At 43.1% G+C, this 21,568-nt stretch overlaps 1 protein-coding gene across 3 annotated transcripts in view; it reads right to left on the bottom strand.

The window, feature by feature from the left end:
- Positions 1-578: 578 nt before the first annotated feature.
- Positions 579-21,568, bottom strand: part of RAB6A (RAB6A, member RAS oncogene family) — a 102,188-nt gene continuing 81,198 nt past the window's right edge. For all 3 annotated transcript variants that reach the window (XM_010366841.2, XM_010366840.2, XM_030917608.1), the window contains 2 exons: positions 4,594-4,660; positions 579-2,893 (listed from right to left, as the gene is read on the bottom strand). In XM_010366841.2, coding sequence (XP_010365143.1) covers positions 2,829-2,893; positions 4,594-4,660 — 132 coding nt within the window. In that variant the 3' untranslated portion in view covers positions 579-2,828. The remainder of the gene's footprint in view (positions 2,894-4,593; positions 4,661-21,568) is intronic.

Raw genomic sequence — 21,568 nt, 5'->3', positions numbered from 1 at the left:
AGTAAGGAGGCAAAAGCAGATCTTTTTTTTTTTTTGAGACGGAGTCTGGCTCTGTCGCCCAGGCTGGAGTGCAGTGGCCGGATCTCAGCTCACTGCAAGCTCCGCCTCCTGGGTTCACGCCATTCTCCTGCCTCAGCCTTCCAAGTAGCTGGGACTACAGGGGCCTGCCACCACGCCTGGCTAATTTTTTGTATTTTTAGTAGAGATGGGGTTTCACCGTGTTGGCCAGGATGGTCTCGATCTCCTGACCTTGTGATCCGCCCATCTCGGCCTCCCAAAGTGCTGGGATTACAGGTGTGAGACACCACGCCCGGCTTAAAAGCAGATCTTAAGATGCTTTTCTTAATATGTCCTATTACTGCCTCCACCAGGGGCTATACCTTTCAAGTTGCCCCCTTCTCCTCCACCCCACAACAATACCCCCATCAAAAAAAGATTCTTTGACTCCCCAGGAGTTCCTCACATTTGCTGTTGTTATTTTTCTGGATTCTATCCATGTCCACTTTATAGGTCTAGGGAGGGAGAAGCATATGCTAATTCACCATCTTGGCAGGAATGGGAAACCAAGTCAATAATTGTTTTCTTTTGTGTTTTATTTATATATTTTTGGCAGCAAAATTGTGTTTATTAAAAAAAAAAATTCTGGACTATGAACACACCTCACTGCTTTGAAGAACTCCAAGCCAAATAAAAAGACCAATCAATATTAAAAGCAGTATAACTGGTTACTTAAAAATACATAAAAAGAATCAAATCCAACAGTGTAGGAAGACAATCACCCCCATGTCAGAAGTCACAGCTTCTTCCAAATAAAGAATATGACCCATCTGCCATATTGAATCAATATTTATTTCAGGACATGCCATGTCAAAATAAAACGAAGAGTCAACCCTTGCTTTTAACAATTATATTGTATTATAAAAGCACTTTACAACTCCATCCCATCTTTTAAGTATAAGTTACTGGTATGTGGGCTAATGATTATTTGTAAGCATTTCTCTATTCAGATCCATAATCCAAGTGCTCTCTGAATATTACAAGGTGACAATAAGTGGGAAGTGGAGGAGGAAGAGGAAAGAGAGGGGACTAAGGTTCTCCCAGTTTAAGGTTTTGTTGCAATGAGAGGATGAGGAAGTATGAAGATAGTTTTATTGTCTTTTCATCTTTATACTGTGTTAAGTAATGCTTACAACATAAATTCAGCAGGTTTTTCCTGAGCTGTAACTCAGAAGTTTTCTTCCTGCAAACAATGTATTTACAAATGTGTTTATTAGCTTACACAGCAATCTCACAATAACTAGTAAAGATTAAAAGGGCACACTCCTAGTATATTTGTTTGCAGTGTTTTAAGGGAAATACATATTGCCATGGTGAAGCTCTAAATAGATTCAATGAAACATCTAAAAATTGAAAGTTGTTAAAGAAAAAAAAAGGCAAAGAAATAAATATCACCAAAGAAAAAAGATTAATTGTAGTTTAAATATAAAATTAAATCACTAGTTAATTAAACTATACAGATCTAATACAAACCAAAACCAGCCTGAAAGACCCAACCTTAAAAAATGCTAAAAAATAAGGCATAAATCTGCATAATATTGAGTTTTATTTCCATTCTCTCCTTTCTCTCTACTATGTATGCTTTACCTGATCTGCCTCTAGGGGCTTACAAGAAAACAGTTTCCGGTTTCCGTCTTCAATTTGACCTCAAATGTTCTGAGCAAAGTTTTTGCTATTCTGCTGAGGGTTCTTTTGTTGGTAAGCTTTAGATATCGTTGTTTCTACTAATTCAGTAGTTTTGATTGTAGTGCCAAATTTAAATTCTTCCAGTGGTTCTTCTAGAAGGAATTAAACTTTTATAGTGCCTTGCCTGCATAGTATTATTTTTTAAAAAAAGAAAACTCAAGCAAAATCTGTTGCTTAAAGAGGTTTCTTATTTTTTAAACAAACAGAATAACTCTTGACAATTTTAAAACCTTGGGAGAAATAGTTCATTAGAACTTCATTATCTTACCATGAAGAATACTAAAAACCTGTTCTGAAGCACTTGGTTACTTTTCTCTCCCAGAGTCTAATAAAGCACATGTGAAAGAGCCATTTGTGTTAGTCAGAAATACATTTTTTGCTCTTCTACTTATTATAAGTATTCAGTATGTTCTTTAGGACTCATTTTGAAGATGCATCAGGAGCCTTCTCATTCAAGCACTGCCTACCATGATGGCTGAATTTTGATCTCAAAGAAGATCTAAGTAATTTATATCAGTGCTCAAGAAAAATTCTGGACATCTTGGTCCATAGTCTACAGCAAGTGGTATCTGTAAAATTAAAGGATAATTCCAATGGGCTTGGTTGAACTGCTGCTTTGCCATCTCTTGTTTGAGGAAGTGGGGGGAGGCTAGGTAAGAATAGGAAATAGGGAATGGGGGTAAGGGAGAGGTGAGAAAAGCAAGGAGAGATAAAGTAGGCTGTGAACACACTGCTCATTAACCAAACCATACTCATACTGTTGAGATTTCCATCATTTTGAAGTACATTATCATAACATTAAAAAAGAAAAAAATGTTAAGAAAATGTATCTAATTTTTAAAGTTATCACTGGAATATGCTGAAATATTTTGGCTTTTTGTAAAATATAAATAATGAAGACACTGACTTTTTTTGTGCTTATGAAGCTAATAGATCATCTCCACGAGACAGGCAGCAATGATGAATTGCAATACGTTATTACTGAAGGGAAAAGGTTCAAGCCAATATTCACACTGCAGTCAATGAAAGAGTAAGGGGGCCAAAGCAGTGAGCTTCTGAAGAAGGGTTGAAGATGACATGAGAGATTAGCAGGAACAGCCTCCTTCGCTGACTGGTTGCTCCTGAGGCTTTTCCAGTTTTATGTCAATCACTGAAACAAAAGTTAAGGAGCCATAAATGGGAAAGTACAATTTCAATTCTTACAAACACTAGCATTTCTGGGATGGCCCTTATATTCCTATTTGTCTTCAGAGCCTACACAGTCACTATTTTCCACATAGCCACCTCACCATATAAGGTGCTCAAATGGAATAAACTTGCTTATATCTACTGTATGCAACAAGGGTCAGAAGGAGGTACAAGCTCTATTTATGGGTATCTATCCTAAGGAACTTATTCTATAGCAGCAAGAAGTGATATGAAGATGATGTTCCTCATAGAATCATCTATAATATAAATCTGAAAATAGCCTACAAGAGAGTTCCAACAGCAGGAGAAGCATTTAATAAATAATGGGACTTCAGGCCGGGCGCAGTGGCTCATGCCTGTAATCCCAACACTTTGGGAGGCTGAGGTGTGCAGGTCACCTGAGATCAGGAGTTCAAGACCAGCCTGGCCAACATGGTGAAACCCCATCTCTACTAAAAATACAAAAATTAGCTGGGCGTGGTGGCTTGTGCCTATAGTCCCAGCTACTTGGGAGGCTGAGGCAGGAGAATCACTTGAATTCGGGAGGCAGAGGTTGCAGTGAGCCGAGATTGCACTGCTGTACTCCAGCCTGGGTGACAGAGTGAGACTCCATCTCAAAAAAAAAAAAAAAAAAAAGTGGGGAGGGGGCAGACTTCAACTCAATAGAACTTTTTTTTTTTTTTTTTTTTTTTTTGGAAACATATTTTATGCTTTTTGTTTTTGTTTTTTGTTTTTTTTGGAAATGGGAGTTTCGCTCTTGCTGCCCAGGCTGGAGTGCAATGGCACGATCTTGGCTCACTGCAACCTCTGCCTCCTGGGTTCAAGCGATTCTTCTGACTCAACCTCCTAGTAGCTGGGATTACAGGCGTGTGCTACCATGTCCAGCTAATTTTTTGTATTTTTAGTAGAGACGGGGTTCTCCATGTTGGTCAGGCTGGTCTCAAACTCCCAACCTCAGGTGATCCACCTGTCTTGGCCTCCCAAAATGCTGGGATTACAGGCATAAGCCACCACACCTGGCCTGTTTTATGTTTTTTTATGAAAACATGCAACATTTACAAGTGGGAAGAGCTGAATACAAAGTGCTATAAACTATACTGCTTAATAAAAATGTCTGCATATGGAAAAACACTAGAAGGTAAAGATGAAACACTGAAAACATCAAATTAAAAATCCTTAGTATTAACTAATATTAGATGTTCCAATCCTTGGAAATAAACTAATATTATGTCCTGCTTCTGAAACCAAAGGCTACAATAAAGCTCCACTCTATTTCTTGCCTGTGTCAAGCAGACAGCTCAAGTGTTAGAAAAAGAAATGAAAATTTGATATTCTATGAGGAAAAAGCCTAGAATCAATGGGACTCAAAATGAAGAGGCAAGGAGACAGAGACTCTGAGAGTTTCCTGCTCATTTAAAAGCAAGCAAACAAACACAAACCCTCTCACTGATCAACAATGAGAAGCAGGCTGCAAAGGGTACACTTGGATAACTATACAGAAACTATATATAATTTGCTATAGAAAACCTCTGAATTTCTATGCCTCTAAGTCATCAGTTCCTGGTTGTAAAAGGCAATGGCACAATATTCTTTAGCCAAGCAAGCAGGGCTCTAAAGACTAGTGTTAATAATGAAAAATGTCTGATAAAACAAAAAGGATACTGTCTTCTCTGCTTCTGTCCTGTGTGCTTTCCATTCCCGGCAAAGCTGCTGCTACACGTCGAAAGAGCTGTGGGAGAGAAAAGTGATAATTGAGAGGGAACATTTAGCAAAGGGTATTGAGGTTTATGATCACTGTACAGTGAGCTGTCTAAAGGCAGGCGCAGAAGGGTATTGAGGTTTATGATCACTGTACAGTGAGCTGTCTAATGCTGGGTACAGTGGTTCACACCTGTAATCCCAGCACTTTGGGATCCACCCGAGGTGGGTAGATCACTTGAGGTCAGGAGTTTGAGATCAGCCTGGGCAACATGGTAAAACTCTGTCTCTACAAAAAACACAAAAATTAGCCAGGCATGGTGGCACACGCCTGTAGTCCTAGTTACTGGAGAGGCTGAGCCTGGAGGACTGCTTCAGCCCAGGAAGTGGAGGCTGCAGTGAACTGAGATCATGCCACTGCACTCCAGCCTGAGCAACAGGGCGAGACGCTGTCTCTAAATAAATAATAAAATAGAATAAAATGTCTATTCATTCTATAAACAAGTATTATATAAAAAGCAATATACCAAATACAAAGAGATATAAAGACATGATTCCTGTTTTTTTAACTGGTGAGATAAGACATGAACAAATAGCTATAAGCAGCAAAAATGTCATTTGAATAATAAAGTATTACAGAAACCCAGAAAAAGGACAGATCATTCATTTAACAAAACTATATAGAATTCCTGTCTTTCATATAAACAGTTAGGTTCTGGGCTGGGGGCAGTGGCTCACGCCTGTACTCCCAACACTTTGGGAGGCCAAGGGGTGTGGATCTCGAGGTCAGGAGTTCAAGACCAGCCTGGACAACATGGTGAAACCCTGTCTCTACTAAAAATACAAAAATTAGCTGGGTATGGTGGCACATGCCTGTAATCCCAGCTACTTGGGAGACTGAGGCAGGAGAATCACTTGAACTTGGGAGGCGGAGGTTGCAGTAAGACAAGATCACGCTACTGCATTCCAGCCCGGGCAACAGAGCAAGACTTCGTCTCAGCGGGGGTGTGGGGGGGGGGGGGGAAGAATTAGGTTCTGAAGTCAGTGTATAATATATTGTGAAAGTCAGTCCAGTCAAAATTATCCTTCATCATTTGTTAGAAAAGCACTATGTTAGAGATTAATACACCATCCCTCAAGTCCAACACAGCTGGCTTTTCTTCCATCATTGGAATGAGTGCCAGTGGGAGTGGCTGACTTGTGTTTGAGGTATGAAGCTATGAAAAGTATCTTCAACAAGAGAAAGGCACTCAAGCCTGGTGAGACATTTACTTTTGAGAGGCATATGAGAATAGATACTGGAACAACAGTTTATACTTCTTACATTGTTCCAATCTTAGTCATACAAATACTGGGTACAACACCAAGTGAAACTGCCTGATTGTTTCAATTACTTATCTTTTAATTAAGCACACAGTGTATAACCATAAATTAAATGCATGTGTGCTGTAACTCCTTTGTACCAAGTACTTGCTTACTTGAGGCAGTGTTTCAGGCTGCCTCATTCTGTGTCTCTGAGACACAGAAATTAACAAGAAAAAACAGTTTTTTAATTCAAGGAGCTCAAAATCTGGTAAAGGAGATAAACAATTCCTTATGTTACAATGTGATGCTACAAACAAAGTAGTGTAAAATACTATGAGAATACGGATGTAACAAGGTCCAACTCTGGAAGCTGAAAAAAATCTTTTAGGAGGTAATATCTGAGTTGAGAGTTAAAGGCAGTCTTAAAACCTCACTTGGCTGAAATACATGCATAAAATGCTCAGGGTTTAAGTGCTCTATAAGTATCACTGAATTAAACAAAGAAAGAACAGAATGCCTAGAAGGGCAGAGATAAGAGACTGGAACTATAAATAATACGTTTAAAAATGTATCCGGCCAGGCGCGGTGGCTCACGCCTGTAATCCCAGCACTTTGGGAAGCCAAGGCAGGTGGATCACCAGGTTCAGGAGTTCGCGACCAGATTGGCCAACATGGTGAAACCCCATCTCTACTAAGAATACAAAAATACGCTTGTAATCCCAGCACTTTGGAAGGCCGAGACGGGCGGATCACAAGGTCAGGAGATCGAGACCATTCTGGCTAACACAGCGAAACCCCGTCTCTACTAAAAATACAAAAAAATTAGCTGGGCATGTTGGCAGGCACCTGTAGTCCCAGCTATTCAGGAGGCTGAGGCAGGAGAATGGCATGAACCCGGGAGGCGGAGCTTGCAGTGAGCCGAGATTGCATCACTGCACTCCAGCCTGGGCAATGGAGTGAGTCTCTGCCTCAAAAAACAAAACAAAACAAAACAAAAATTAGCCAAGTGTGGTAGCACATGCCTGTAATCCCCAGCTACTCTGGGAGGCTGAGGCAGGAGAATCACTTGAACCCAGGAGCTGGAGGTTGCAGTGAGCCAAGATCGTGCCACTGCACTGCAGCCTGGGCGACAGAGCAAGACTCTGTCTGGAAAAACAACAACAAAAAATGTATAAAGGAGCAAATTGTAAAATTTTGATCTAGTAGACAAAAGCCTGATAGGGTAGGTGCAGGGAGTATGAAGATTGGGGAAAACTCTAATTGTCTTGGTTCTATAAGGTTCAGTAGCTTTTTTAGAGATGTACCAAAATTAGGCTTTACCCCAATATTCAATCCAAATCAGCTATAAGACTTTGAATTGCAGAACATTTATCTTACAATTTCTGGTACACCATGAAAGATCATGTAGACGTACAAATTACCATCATGTCAAATCAATATAACATTAACTGTACATACGGTGGGTCCATTTGGATTAATATGTAAACATTAGGTTTGAAACACAGATAAATATTCTAGCTAAGTGTGGCGACACAAGCTAGTAATCCCAGCTACTTGGGAGGCTGGGATGGGAGAATCAAGCAATTTTGAGCCCATAAGTTTGAGACCACTGGGAACACAGAGAGACCTCGTTTTAAAAAACAAACAAAAACCATTCTAAATGCAACAATTAATGACTGTGAAAGCTGTTAATTTTATGAACAAAAATAAGTAGGCCAGGCACGGTGGCTCACGCCTCTAATTCCATTACTTTGGGAGGCCGAGGTGGGCGGATCACGAGGTCAGGAGATTGAGACCATCTTGGATAACATGGTGAAACCCAGTCTCTACTAAAAAAATACAAAAAAATTAGCTGGGCATGGTGGCAGGCGCCTGTAGTCCCAGCTACTCGGGAGGCTGAGGCAGGAGAATGGCGTGAACCCAGGAGGCAGAGCTTGCAGTGAGCCGAGACCGTGCCCCTGCACTCCAGCCTGGGCAACAGAGCCAGACTCCATCAAAAAAAAAAAAAAAAACCCTGATATAAGTTAAATGAATAGAGAAATACAGTGCATTAGTCAGACAACTTTTTTTTTTTTTTTTTGAGACGGAATCTCACTCTGTCACCCAGGCTGGATCTCAGCTCACTGCAAGCTCCGCCTCCCGGGTTTACACCATTCTCCTGCCTCAGTCTCCCGAGTAGCTGGGACTACAGGCGCCCGCCACATCGCCCGGCTAGTTTTTTGTATTTTTAGTAGAGACGGGGTTTCACCGTGTTAGCCAGGATGGTCTCGATCTCCTGACCTCGTGATCCGCCCGTCTCGGCCTCCCAAAGTGCTGGGATTACAGGCTTGAGCCACCGCGCCCAGCCTAGTCAGACAACTTTTTAACTTTCAGATAACCCTTTAACTTTCAGATAAAGAGTATTATACCCTTTTTATTTATTTTTTATTTTTTTTTGTGACACAGTCTCACTCTGTCGCCCAGGCTGGAGTGCAGTGGTGCCATCTTGGCTCACTGCAAACACTGTCTCCCGGGTTCAAGTGATTCTCCTGCCTCACCCTCCAGAATAGCTGGAAATACAGGTGCCTACCACCAAGCCTGGCTAATTTTTTTATTTTTAGTAGAGATGGGGTTTCACCATGTTGGCTAGGCTGGTCTCAAACTCCTGACCTCAAGTGATCTGCCCGCCTCAGCCCCCTAAAGTGCTGTGATTACAGGCAAGAGCCAGGGTGCCCGGCCCTATACCTTTTTTTTTTTTTTTGAGACGGAGTCTCACTCTGTCACCCAGGCTGGAGTGCAGTGGCGCAATCGCAGCTCACTGCAAGCTCCGCCTCCCGGGTTCACACCATTCTCCCGCCTCAGCCTCCCGAATAGCTGGGACTACAGGCGCTAGCCACTATGCCTGGCTAATTTCTTTTTTGTATTTTTAGTACAGACGGGGTTTCACCGTGTTAGCCAGGATGGTCTCAATCTCCTGACCTCGTGATCTGTCTGCCTCGGCCTCCCAAAGTGCTGGGACTACAGGCATGAGCCACCGTGTCCGGCCTCCTATACCCTTTTTAAATTTAAAAAAAAAAAAAAAAAAAAAAAAATCTTGGCCAGGCACAGTGCCTCACACCAGTAATCCCAGCACTTAGGGAGGCTGAGGCGGGTGGATCACAAGGTCAGATCAAGACCATCCTGGTTAACACGGTGAAACCCCATCTCTACTAAAAATACACAAAATTAGCTGGGCATGGTGCCACATGCCTGTAGTCCCAGCGACTAGGAAAGCTGAGGGAGGAGAACTGCTTGAACCCGGGAGGCGGAGGCTGCAGTGAGCCTCCAGCCTGGGCAATAAGAGAGAGACTCTGTCTCAAAAAAAAAAAAAAAAAAAAAAAAAAAAAAAATCTTCATTTTAAAAGGGTCTTGCTCCGTCACCCAGGCTGGAGTACAGTGGCATAATCATAGCTCACTGCAGCCTTGACCTCCTGGGCTCAAGGGATCCTCACACCTTGGCATCCCAAAGTGCTGGGATTACAGATGTGAACTATTATACCTTGTTTAAACCAGCAAGGGTTTCTAAAAGTTTAATACAAGACTAGGCAATTCTGATCTTTTTAATGAGCATTCAACAATGAATTAAAAGCAGAATACAAACTTTGTCAACTCAAAATTTCATGCATCAGGAAAAACTCCAATGTCCATTAATAAATCACCTTTCATCAAGACATAAAGAATACAGGGTATGAAGGAAAACATATTTTATAGAAATTGACTCAAAAAAAGTGTTCTCCCTCCAACATCAGCTGAAAACTTGAAAATAATCATCTATTTATTATCACAAATAGGCAGTAAGTATAGTGACTACAGAAACAATCTAGTAGCTGACAATGTGACACTATATCAAACTTTAACAGTGTTTTGGGGATGTTTTTTATTTTTGCATATAGAAATTTACTCTAGGCCAGGTGTGGTGGCTCACGCCTGTAATCCCAGCACTTTGGGAGGCCGAGGCGGGCGGATCACAAGGTCAGGCGATCGAGACCACAGTGAAACCCTGTCTCTACTAAAAATACAAAAAATTAGCCGGGCACAGTGGCGGGCGCCTGTAGTCCCAGCTACTGGGGAGGCTGAGGCAGGAGAATGGCGTGAACCCAGGAGGCGGAGCTTGCAGTGAGCCAAGATCGCGCCACTGCACTCCAGCCTGGGCAACAGAGCGAGACTCCGTCTCAAAAAAAAAAAAGAAAAAGAAATTTACTCTATAATAGTGATATAGGCCTATCTTTTTTTTTTTTTTTTTTTTTTTGAGATGTGGTCTTGCTCTGTCACCCAAGCTGGAGTGCCAGTGGCACAATCACGGCTCACTGAGGTCTCAACCTCAGGGCTCAAGTAATCCTCCCACCTCAGCCTCCCAAGTACCTGGGACTATGGGGGCGTGCCACCACACCTGGCTAATATTTGTAAATTTTTGTAGAGAAGAGGTTTTGCCATGTTACTCAGGGTGGTCTCTAACTCGTGAGCCAAGGGGTCCGCCCACCTCGGCCTCCCAAAGTGCTGGGATTACAGGCACGTGCCGCCACCTCACCTGGTGACTTTTTTTCTTTTCTTTTTTTTTTTTTTTTTTTTTTTGAGAAGGAGTCTGGCTCTGTCGCCCAGGCTGGAGTGCAGTGGCCGGATCTCAGCTCACTGCAAGCTCCGCCTCTCAGGTTTATGCCATTCTCCTGCCCCAGCCTCCTGAGTAGCTGGGACTACAGGCGCCCGCCACCTCGCCCGGCTAGTTTTTTGTATTTTTTAGTAGAGACGGGGTTTCACCATGTTAACCAGGATGGTCTCGATCTCCTGACCTCGTGATCCGCCCGTCTCGGCCTCCCAAAGTGCTGGGATTACAGGCTTGAGCCACCGCGCCCGGCTCTTTTTTGCTTTTTTGAGATGGAGTCTCATTCTGTCACCTACGCTGGAGTGCAATGGCACAATCTCAGCTCACCGCAACCTCCGCCTCCTGGGTTCAAGTGATTCTCCCACCTCATCCTTCTGAATAGCTGGTACCACAGGTATGCACCACCACACCAGGCTAATTCTTGTATTTTTAGTAGAGATGGGGTTTCGCCATGTTGGCCAGACTAGTCTCAAACTGCTGATCTCAGGTGATCTGCCTGCCTTGGCCTCCCAAAGTGCTGAGATTAAAGGCATGTGCCACTTCACCTGGCCTGAAACGCCAATTTTGAAAGAAGTTCTACTATGGGTAAAATACTATGAAACAGCATTGCATGCTACAGAGAAATCATTTGTGATAGAATCAATCAATGCAGAAAACTACATTGTATTAATAGTATTATTTTAAGAAATTGCCATAGCCACTCCAGCCTTCAGCAACTACTACCCTGATCAGTCAGCAGGCATCAACATCAAGGCAAGACACGGTGAGAGCAAAAAGATTATGATTTGCAGAAGGCTATGATCAGATGATCATTAGCATTTTTTTTAGCAATAAAGTATTTTTTAATTAAGATATGTATATTGCTGTTTTCTTTTTTTTTTTGAGACGGAGTCTGGCTCTGTCACCCAGGCTGGAGTGCAGTGGCTGGATCTCAGCTCACTGCAAGCTCCGCCTCCCAGGTTTACGCCATTCTCCTGCCTCCGCCTCCCAAGTAGCTGGGACTACAGGCGCCCGCCTCGTCGCCCAGCTAGTTTTTTGTATTCTTTTTTTTTTTTTTTTTTTTTTTTTTGTTGAGACGGAGTCTCGCTCTGTCGCCCAGGCTGGAGTGCAGTGGCCAGATCTCAGCTCACTGCAAGCTCCGCCTCCCGGGTTTAGGCCATTCTCCTGCCTCAGCCTCCCGAGTAGCTGGGACTACAGGCGCCCGCCACCTCGCCCGGCTAGTTTTTTGTATTTTTAGTAGAGACGGGGTTTCACCGTGTTAGCCAGGATGGTCTCGATCTCCTGACCTCGTGATCCGCCCGTCTCGGCCTCCCAAAGTGCTGGGATTACAGGCTTGAGCCACCGAGCCCGGCCTGTATTCTTTAGTAGAGACGGGGTTTCACCGTATTAGCCAGGGTGGTCTCGATCTCCTGACCTTGTGATCCGTCCGTCTCGGCCTCCCAAAGTGCTAGGATTACAGGCTTGAGCCACAGAGCCCGGCCTTGCTGTTTTTTATTTTTATTTTTTTATTTTATTTTATTTTATTTTATTTTTTTTTTTGAGATGGAGTCTCGCTCTGTCGCCCAGGCTGGAGTGCAGTGGCGCGATCTCGGCTCACTCCAAGCTCCGCCTCCCGGGTTCACGCCATTCTCCTGCCTCAGCCTCCTGAGTAGCTGGGACTACAGGCGCCCGCCACTGCGCCCAGCTAATTTTTTGTATTTTTAGTAGAGACGGGGTTTCACCGTGGTCACGATCTCCTGACCTTGTGATCCGCCCGCCTCGGCCTCCCAAAGTGCTGGGATTACAGGCGTGAGCCACCGCGCCTGGCCCCCTTTTTTTAAAAATTTTTTGAGACAGAGTTTTGCTCTGTCCCCCAGGTTGGAGTGCAGTGGTGCTATCTCGGCTTACTGTAACCACCTCTACCTCCCGGGTTCAAGTGATTCTCCTACCTCAGCCTCCTGAGTAGCTGGGATTACAGGCATCGGCCACCACACCTGGCTAAATTTTGTATTTTTAGTGGAGACAGGGTTTCATTGTATTGGCCAGCCTGGTCTTGAACTCCTAACCTCAAGTGATCACACCTCAGCTTCCCAAAGTGCTGTGATTACAGGCATGAGCCACCACATCTGGCCAGATATGTACATTGTTTTTACAGACATAATGCTATTAACAGAGCACAATATAGTGTAAACATAACTCACACACACTGGAAACCAGAAAATTCATGTGACTCATTTTATTGATATATTCACTTTATTGCAATGATCTAGAGCCAGAATGCAGTATCTCTGAGGTATACCTGTATGCAGTTTTGGCCTCAATGATTTTAACACCTGGCCATCTAGTCAGAATGTATATTTAGCACATTTCTCTTTCAGTAGAGATGAGGACAAAGGAGAAGTGGGAAATATTTCACAGGGAAGATTTTCCTGAACACATGTTCAGAGATTGAACAGTACAAGGTATACTTAAATATGCTTTTGTAGTCCAGACTGGTTGGAGCATAGAATATGTAAAAGAATTAGGATAAGGATATATACACTGGAGGCCAGACTAAGAAAGGCCTTCTCTCACATCCTTTTAGTGGCAAAAGAAGCCACTAAAAATAGTAGTTTGCTCTCAGACTTCCATCAATAATTCCATTGTCTTAAATATGGCTAAAGAGACATACAAATCACATAGTGAAATTGAAAGGTATTAAGTGGAATGGGAAAAGCAAAAAACTAAAAGGTAACGTGTGGATAGCAGTACAGCATAGTAGTCAACAACCTGGGCTTGGGCCCTAGGTTGTCACTTATGTAACAGATCATGTAATCTTCATTCCTCTGTTCCCTGATCTGTAAAATGGGCTTAAAATAATAGTATACTTGCCTGACTAGATTATGGTGAAAGTTCAGGGAAATAATTATGCAAAGTGTTTAGTACTGACCTGCTATATATAAAGTTTTTTTTTTTTTTTGAGATGGAGTCTCGCTTTGTAGAGTGCAGTGGGGCGATCTTGGCTCACTGCAACCTCTGCCTCCTGGGTTCAAGCTATTCTCCTGCCTCAGCCTCCTAAGTAGCTAGGACTACAGGCACCAGCCACCACGCCCAGCAAATTTTTTGCATTTTTAGTAAAGGCAGGGTTTCGCTGTGTTAGCCAGTATGGTCTCGATCGCCTGACCTCGTGATCTGCCTGCCTCAGCCTCCCAAAGTGCTGGGATTACAGCTGTGAGCCACCGCACCCGGCCTGAAAATCTTTAAAAAAACACAACAACAAAAAAAACAAAAGCAGCATCCAGGTGCGGTGCCTCACGCCTGTAATCCCAGGACTTTAGGAGGCCAAGACGGGTGGATCACCTGAGGAGTTTGAGACCAGCCTGGCCAACATGGTGAAACCCCGTCTCTATTAAAAATACAAAAAAAGGCTGGGCGCGGTGGCTCAAGCCTGTAATCCCAGCACTTTGGGAGGCCGAGACGGGCGGATCACGAGGTCAGGAGATCGAGACCATCCTGGCTAACACGGTGAAACCCCGTCTCTACTAAAAAAAAAATACAAAAAACTAGCCAGGCAAGGTGGCGGGCGCCTGTAGTCCCAGCTACTCGGAAGGCTGAGGCAGGAGAATGGCGTAAACCCGGGAGGCGGAGCTTGCAGTGAGCTGAGATCCGGCCACTGCACTCCAGCCCGGGAGACAGAGCGAGACTCCGTCTCAAAAAAAAAAAAAAAAAAATTAGCCAGGTGTGGTGGCAGATGCTTGTAATCCTAGCTACTTGGGAGGGTAAGGCAGGAGAATCGTTTGAACTGGGGAGGTGGAGGTTGCAGTGAGCCAAGACTGTGTCACCGCATTCTAGCCCAGGCAACAAGAGTGAAAGTCCGTCTCAAAACAACAACAACAACAACAACAAAAAAGCAGCTTTATTTCTACCAGAGACAATAACTCTATTAGAGATAAATGAACTCATGGGCCTGCAGGCTTGCAGAACAGAGAATTTTGCCAAATGGTATACAATTCTGCAGTGAATTCTAGGACTAGAGCAAAACACCCACAGGCTCAATTCTGCTTTAAAAAGAACTATAAAAAACTGGTGGGAAAGGTGTGGGGGTTGGGGGAGACCTTTTTAAAAATATTACAGCAGAACTGAAACTTTCTTACTTAGGAATATCTAGAAATTGTCCCCATAATATTACAACTTACTTCTGACATGAAATATTTATTAAACTGCTTGCCTATTCAAGATGCATAATCTTTTCGGCTCTCAAGAATACAGGTTTAGGCTGGGTGCGGTGGCTCACGCCTGTAATCCCAGGACTTTGGGAGGCCAAGGTGGGTGGATCATTTGAGGTCAGGAGTTCGACTAGCTTGCCCAACATGGTGAAACTCCATCTTCAAATACAAAAATTGGCCAGGTGTGGTGGCGGGTGCCTGTAATCCCAGTTACTCAGGAGGCTGAGGTAGGAGAATCGCTTGCAGCCGGGAGGCAGAGGTTGCAGTGAGCTGAGATTGTGCCACTGCACTCCAGCCTAGTTGACAGAGTGAGACTCTGTCTCAAAACAGAACAAAAACTAAGTTTATTATCAGCTAGCTTGAAAACTGAAAATCTTTTCAAGAGGGAGGCATAGGAAAGGTTTGGCTACTTTGAGTGGAGCTTGTGAAAATGGAATACAATTAGGTTTACAGGGCCGGGCGCAGTGGCTCAAGCCTGTAATCCCAGCACTTTGGGAGGCCAAGACGGGCGGATCACAAGGTCAGGAGATCGAGACCATCCTGGCTAACCCAGTGAAACCCCGTCTCTACTAAAAAATACAAAAACCTAGCCAGGTGAGGTGGCGGGCGCCTGTAGTCCCAGCTACTGGGGAGGCTGAGGCAGGAGAATGGTGTGAACCTGGGAGGCGGAGCTTGCAGTGAGCCAAGATCCGGCCACTGCACTCCAGCCTGGGCGACAGAGCGAGACTCCGTCTTAAAAAAAAAAAAAAAAAATTAGGTTTACAAGTTTTCAGACTTTTAAGTAATTAAAATAGGTTCTCTTTAGTGAAAAGTATGTAACAAAGTATTCCAGGGCATGTACTGTTATATTCACATATACCTACTTATTTTCATTCTATATATACATACACTGCTTCATAACATCTATTTTAACATTCCTTGATATATGGTCCAGCAATTCTACTTGGGGGTATATATTCGAAAGAATTGAAAGCAATGGTTAAACAAATATTTGCATACCAATGTTCATGGCAGCATTACTGACAATAGCCAAAAGGTGGAAATAACCCACGTGCTATATAATATGTAAGTATATACTATATATTATACACAGTATATCCATAAAATGCAGTACTATTCTGCCTTAAAAAGGAAAGAAATTCTGACACCTAATACAATATGGATGAACCTTGAGGACATTATGCAAGTGAAACAAGCCACACACAAAGGTAAAAATATTATATGAGTTCACTTATATGAGGTACCTAGAGTAATCAAATTCACAAAGTAGAATGGCTGGCTGTCAAAGGCTGGGGAAGAGGGAAATGGGGAGTTATTATTTAATGGGTACATAATGTCAATTTTACAAGAATGAAAAGGGTTCTGGATACTGATTTTTGCACAATAGTGTGAACATACTTAAAAACAATCCTATTTTGTCTAAGGAAAATGGATACAATCTTAGGATAATGAACACAATCTTAGGCACAAACTCCTGGCCTCAAGCAATCCTCTCATCTTGGCCTCCCAAAATGCTGGGATTTTAGGTATGAGCCACTATGCCTAGCCCAAGAGTGGCACTCGCTAAATATTTTCCGGACTAGTCTATTTTTTTCTCCATTCCTATTGTCAATATTCATTGTTGAAAAGTACATGGGGCCAGGCATGGTGGCTCATGCCTGTAATCCCAGCACTTTGGGAGGCTGAGGTGGGCGGATCACCTAAGGTCAGGAGTTCCAGGCCAGCCTAGCTAACATGATGAAACCCCATTTCTACTAAAAATACAAAAAATTAGCCAGATGTGGTGACCGATGCCTGTAATCCCAGCTACTTGGGAGGCTGAGGCAGAAGAATCGCTTGAACCCAGGAGACAGAGGTTGCAGTGAGCCGAGACTGCACCATTGCATTCCAGCTTGGGCAACAAGAGTGAAAAACTCCGTCTCAAAGAAAAAGAAAAGAAAAGTCATGAATGTTACCTGGTAGACTGACTCTTAATTTGGATTTGCTTGTTGCTTCCTAACGTTTAGTTTTGCCTTACTTTTTGTCAGTAATACTACAGAAGAGATAGTGTCCAGATTCTTAGTGTATCAATATCAGGAGGCACCTTATGCTGGCTTGTGCCCTTACTGGTGAAGTGAATTTCAGCCATTTGGTAAAATTAAGGTAGAGCTGGTCAAGTTTCTTCACTGCCAAATAACCAACTTTCCTTTTGTAAGTAATAAGTATGAGAGGAGATTCTTTGTGATTGTGTATACATCTTATTATTCTTTGTTAAATTTTCACTTAAGGTTTTAATATCAATTGGTGATTTTTGCCCAAATAAATCATTACTGTGACATCTGAAAAAAGATTACTAAATTTCCTTTCATTGTCTCATGGTCTGCTGAACTCCGGAGCTAGGCTGGGTCAGTAGGGCTATGCAGTGCCTCTTGTGCCTGTCTCTGTCTCTTGAAGTTCTATTTATTGTCTCTGGAAGGCTTAGCTTGCAGTCTCAGCAGAGGGGTTGACTCCCAGGAAGAGTGAGAGAGATTTGAGCCTAGTTGATGATATTTTATATCAATGAATTTGTCTCTGTGTCTACCATGTTCTGGCTCCAGAGCAATAAGAGAATTGCTAATGAGTTGGTGCCATTTTGCATACTTTCTGTATCTTGAACTCTAAGAGATCTTGTCCCTGGGTCTTCTGCTAAGGATTTGCCACCTGACTCTACTATAGCATCACATTACAGATAAAGAAGGAAATCAAAATATCTTACCCCAAAATAACATTATTTTTGCCATAAATAGCCCTGCAAAGGGCCATTTTGTGAAGAGAAAACTTGCATCTGTAAAACATTTCTATTTACATAAGTAGATATTTCCCCTTCCAGGTCCTCCTAATCCTGAAGAGAATAACTCAGAGTCTAGCACCTTTTAAAGGTCTAAATAAGAAACACTTGCCACCAGGCAGTGTCTCACTCTTGTAATTCTAGCACTTTGGGAGGCCGAGGTGGTTAGATCATTTGAGTCCAGGAGTTCCAGACTGGCCTGGGCAACACAGGGAGACCTTGTCTCTACAAAAAATTAGCCAGGTGTGGTGGTAGGCTCCTGTAGTCCAAGCTATTCAGGAGACTGAGGTGGGAAGAACATTTGAGCCCAGAAAGTTGAGGCTGTAGTGAGCTGTGATTATGCCACTGCACTCCAGTCTGAAAGACACAGGGAGACCCTGTCTCAAGAAGAAAAAAAAAAAAAAAAATTGCTTCTAAGGGCAGCCAACTATGAGACTTCATTTACATTAGCGATCTCCAACCTTTTTGGCACCAGGGACTGGTTTCCTGTAAGATAATTTTTCCATGGACTGGGGTGCAGATAGTTTTGGGATGAAACCATTCCACATGTGATTATCAGGCATTACTTAGATTCTTGTAAGGAATGTGCAACCTAGATCCCTCCATGTGCAGTTCACAATAGTGTTTGTGCTCCTAGGAGAATATAATGTTGCCATTGATCTGACAAGAGGCAGAGCTCATGCTGTAATGCTGGCTCACCCGCTGCTCATCTCCTGCTGTGTGGCCCGGTTGGGGACCCCTGATCTACATCGTAAGAACTTTGGTCTCCACAACCTTTTATCTTAGCCCAGACACTCCTATCTATTGATTCCAGGTCTTTAGATAACTCTTTCAATCAACTGACACTCAGAAAATCTCTGAATCCAACTATGATCTACAGTTCCCCTCAACCCCCACCACCACTCTTATTTGTCCTACCTTTCCAGACCAAACCAATGTATACATCATAGGTACTGACTGAGGTGTTATGTTTCCCTAAAATATATAAAACCAAGCTGTAACCCAACTACTTTAGGCAGATGTTCTCAGAACCTCTTGACTGTGCCTCGGCAGAGGTTGCAGTGGGTGGATATTGCACCACTGCACCCCAGCCTGGGTAACAGAGCGAGACTCTGTCTCAAAAAAAAAAAAAAAGACCGACTTGGGTGTGATCACTCATATTTGGCTCATAATAGACCTCTTTAAATATTTTACAGAGTTTCACTTTTTTTGTCAACACTCTGGAGAACACTTCTTTTCACATGGTGTAAGGCAGAAGGGGAAAAAGCCTTTTTCCATAATTTAATACAGCATTTAATGTGCTATAGAAAGAGCATAGAGTACAAGCCCGGAAAGAAACTCTAGTATTAACTACCTCATTATTACAGCTTTGTAATCTCAAGGATATTTACTATCTCTAATTCTTAGATTCATTCTAATAAAAAGGGGATACCGTTGTGAAGTTCAAAGGACACAATGATGCTGCTTCTCCCTGGAACACCCTCCCAGCTCAATCTGCCCAGCTGACACTCCTCCTTCAGGACCCATTCCCTGATAACTCCTTAAAAAGCTTCTCTAACTCACTCCCCAGTTCCTTAAGTCTTCTCTCTCCTCTCCAATAAACTCTTTTTAAAAAATAGAGACAGTGTCTCACTGTGTTGCCAGGCTGAAGTGCAATGAAAATGTGATCATAACTCACGGTAGCTTGGAACTCCAGGTTCAAGCAATCCTCCTGCCTCACCCTCCTGAGTAGCTAGGACCATAGGGATGTGCCAAGGCACCCAGCTAATTCTTTTATTTTTTGTAGGGATGGGGGTCTTGCTATATTGCCATGGTCTCAAACTCCTGGCCTCCCAAAAGTGTTGGGATCACAGGCATGAGCTACCATGCCCGGCACTAAAATATATACCCCAAGTAGCACCAGTAGTTCTTCTTTCAAAGTATTTATTGCACTGATTGCAATAGCCTATTTTTACTTCTCTTTCCCTCTAGACTTTAAACTTCTGGAGAGCAAGGTTCTCATTTCATCTTTGTTGTCCCAGTATCTGACATGCAGTAGATATTTTTCAAAATGTTAGCTAAAATAGTAATTAACAAGTGTGAAAACACATTAGAAAGTAAACAGTGGCCGGGCACAGTAGCTCATGCCTGTAATCCCAGCACTTTGGGAGGCCAACGCACGCAGATGACCTGAGGTCAGGAGTTCAAGACTAGCCTGAACAATATGGGGAAACCCCGTCTCTACTAAAAATACAAAAAAAAAAAAAAAAAAGCTGGGTGTGGTGGCTTGTGCCTGTAGTCCCAGATACTAGGGAGGCTGAGGCGGGACAAGTGCTTGAACCTGGGAGGCAAAGGTTGCAATGAGCCAAGATCACACCATTGCAAGAGCGAAACTCTTGTCTCCAAAAAAAAAAAAAAAAAGCAAAAAGTGCAGTACAAATGTTTGTATTAGTGCCTTTACTTGCTGGCTGTTTTGGGTACCTATTAAATGTGAATTGTCAGATTAATTCTTTGGGTATAACTATTCACAATACTACGTAGCAGACCAACACAGACTTGAGAGAGGTTATTTTCATATTAAGTCAAAGAAAATCTGGCAATACTTACACCCACTGAATCCTCCTGACCTCAAAAACAGAGCAAAAAAAGAAATCAATTTATTCAGTTCTAACGGAAAAAGAAGTATAAAAAGGATTTCAAATTCACACGCATAACAGGGTTACGGTGAGGGAAAACTCTGACTAAATTAGATAAACTTCAACTTGATAATAAACAAATGCCTGCCGGGCGCAGTGGCTCATGCCTGTAATCCCAGCACTTTGGGAGGCTGAGGTGGGCAGATCACAAGGTCAGGAGATTCAGACCAGCCTGGATAACATGGTGAAACCCGTCTCCACTAAAAATAAAACAAACAAAAAAAAATTAGCCGGGCATGGTGGCGGGCGCCTGTAGTCCCAGCTACTCACGAGGTTGAGGCAGGAGAATGGCGTGAACCCAGGAGGTGGAGCTTGCAGTGAGCCGAGACTGCGCCACTGCACCACTCCAGCCTGGGCGACAGAGCGAGACTCCATCTCCAAAAAAATTTTAAAAAGGATTTAATTAACATAAGCAAATATAATTGGAATGAATGAAAGAGACTAAAAGATTGACCAGTAGGTATATGAATCAGAGAAATATGTGTTTAAAGAAAGCAACAGGGCCAGGTGTGGTGGCTCACGCCTGTAATCCCAACACTTTGGGAAGCTGAGGTGGGTGGATCATTTGAGTGTAGGAGTTCGAGACCAGCATGGGCAACATAGCAAGACTGTCTCTTAAAAAAAAAAAAAAAAAAAAGGACGGCTGTAATCTCAGCACTTTGGGAGGCCGAGACAGGCAGATCACGAGATCAGCCGAGACAGGCAGATCACGAGATCAGGAGATCAAGACCATCCTGGCTAACATGGTGAAACCCCGTCTCTACTAAAAAATACAAAAAAAACCTAGCTGGGCGAGGTGGCGGGCGCCTGTAGTCCCAGCTACTCGGGAGGCTGAGGTAGAAGAATGGCGTAAACCCAGGAGGCGGAGCTTGCAGTGAGCTGAGATCCAGCCACTGCACTCCAGCCTGGGCGACAGAGCGAGACTCCATCTCCAAAAAAAAAAAAAAAGAAATAAAAGAAAGTGACAGCCTGGGCACTGTAGCTTAGGCATGTAATCCCAGTACTTTGGGAGCCCAAAGCAGGAGATCACTTGAGTGCAGGGGTTCAAGAGCAGCCTAGCAACATAGTGAGAACTTGTCTCTACTAAAAATTTAAAAAATTAGGTGTGGTGGTAGACACCTGTAGTCCCTACTTGGGAGGCTGAGGTAGGAGGACTGCTTGAGCCCAGGAGATGGAGGTTATAGTGAGTTATGATGGCGCCACTGCACTCCAGCTTCAGGGACAGAATGAGACTGTTTGAAACAACAATAACAACAAAAAAGGCTAGATAAGAGTAATAGGTTAAAGTGATCCCATAGGCCCTCCCCCATTCTTAACTTTGAAAGTTATTACAAAGAAATACCTCAGGAAA

The sequence above is a fragment of the Rhinopithecus roxellana genome, chromosome 15 (assembly GCF_007565055.1).
Source record: "Rhinopithecus roxellana isolate Shanxi Qingling chromosome 15, ASM756505v1, whole genome shotgun sequence".
NCBI lineage: Eukaryota > Metazoa > Chordata > Mammalia > Primates > Cercopithecidae > Rhinopithecus > Rhinopithecus roxellana.
Note: the sequence above shows the minus strand (reverse complement) of the source record. Positions and strands in the feature narration are given on the sequence as shown.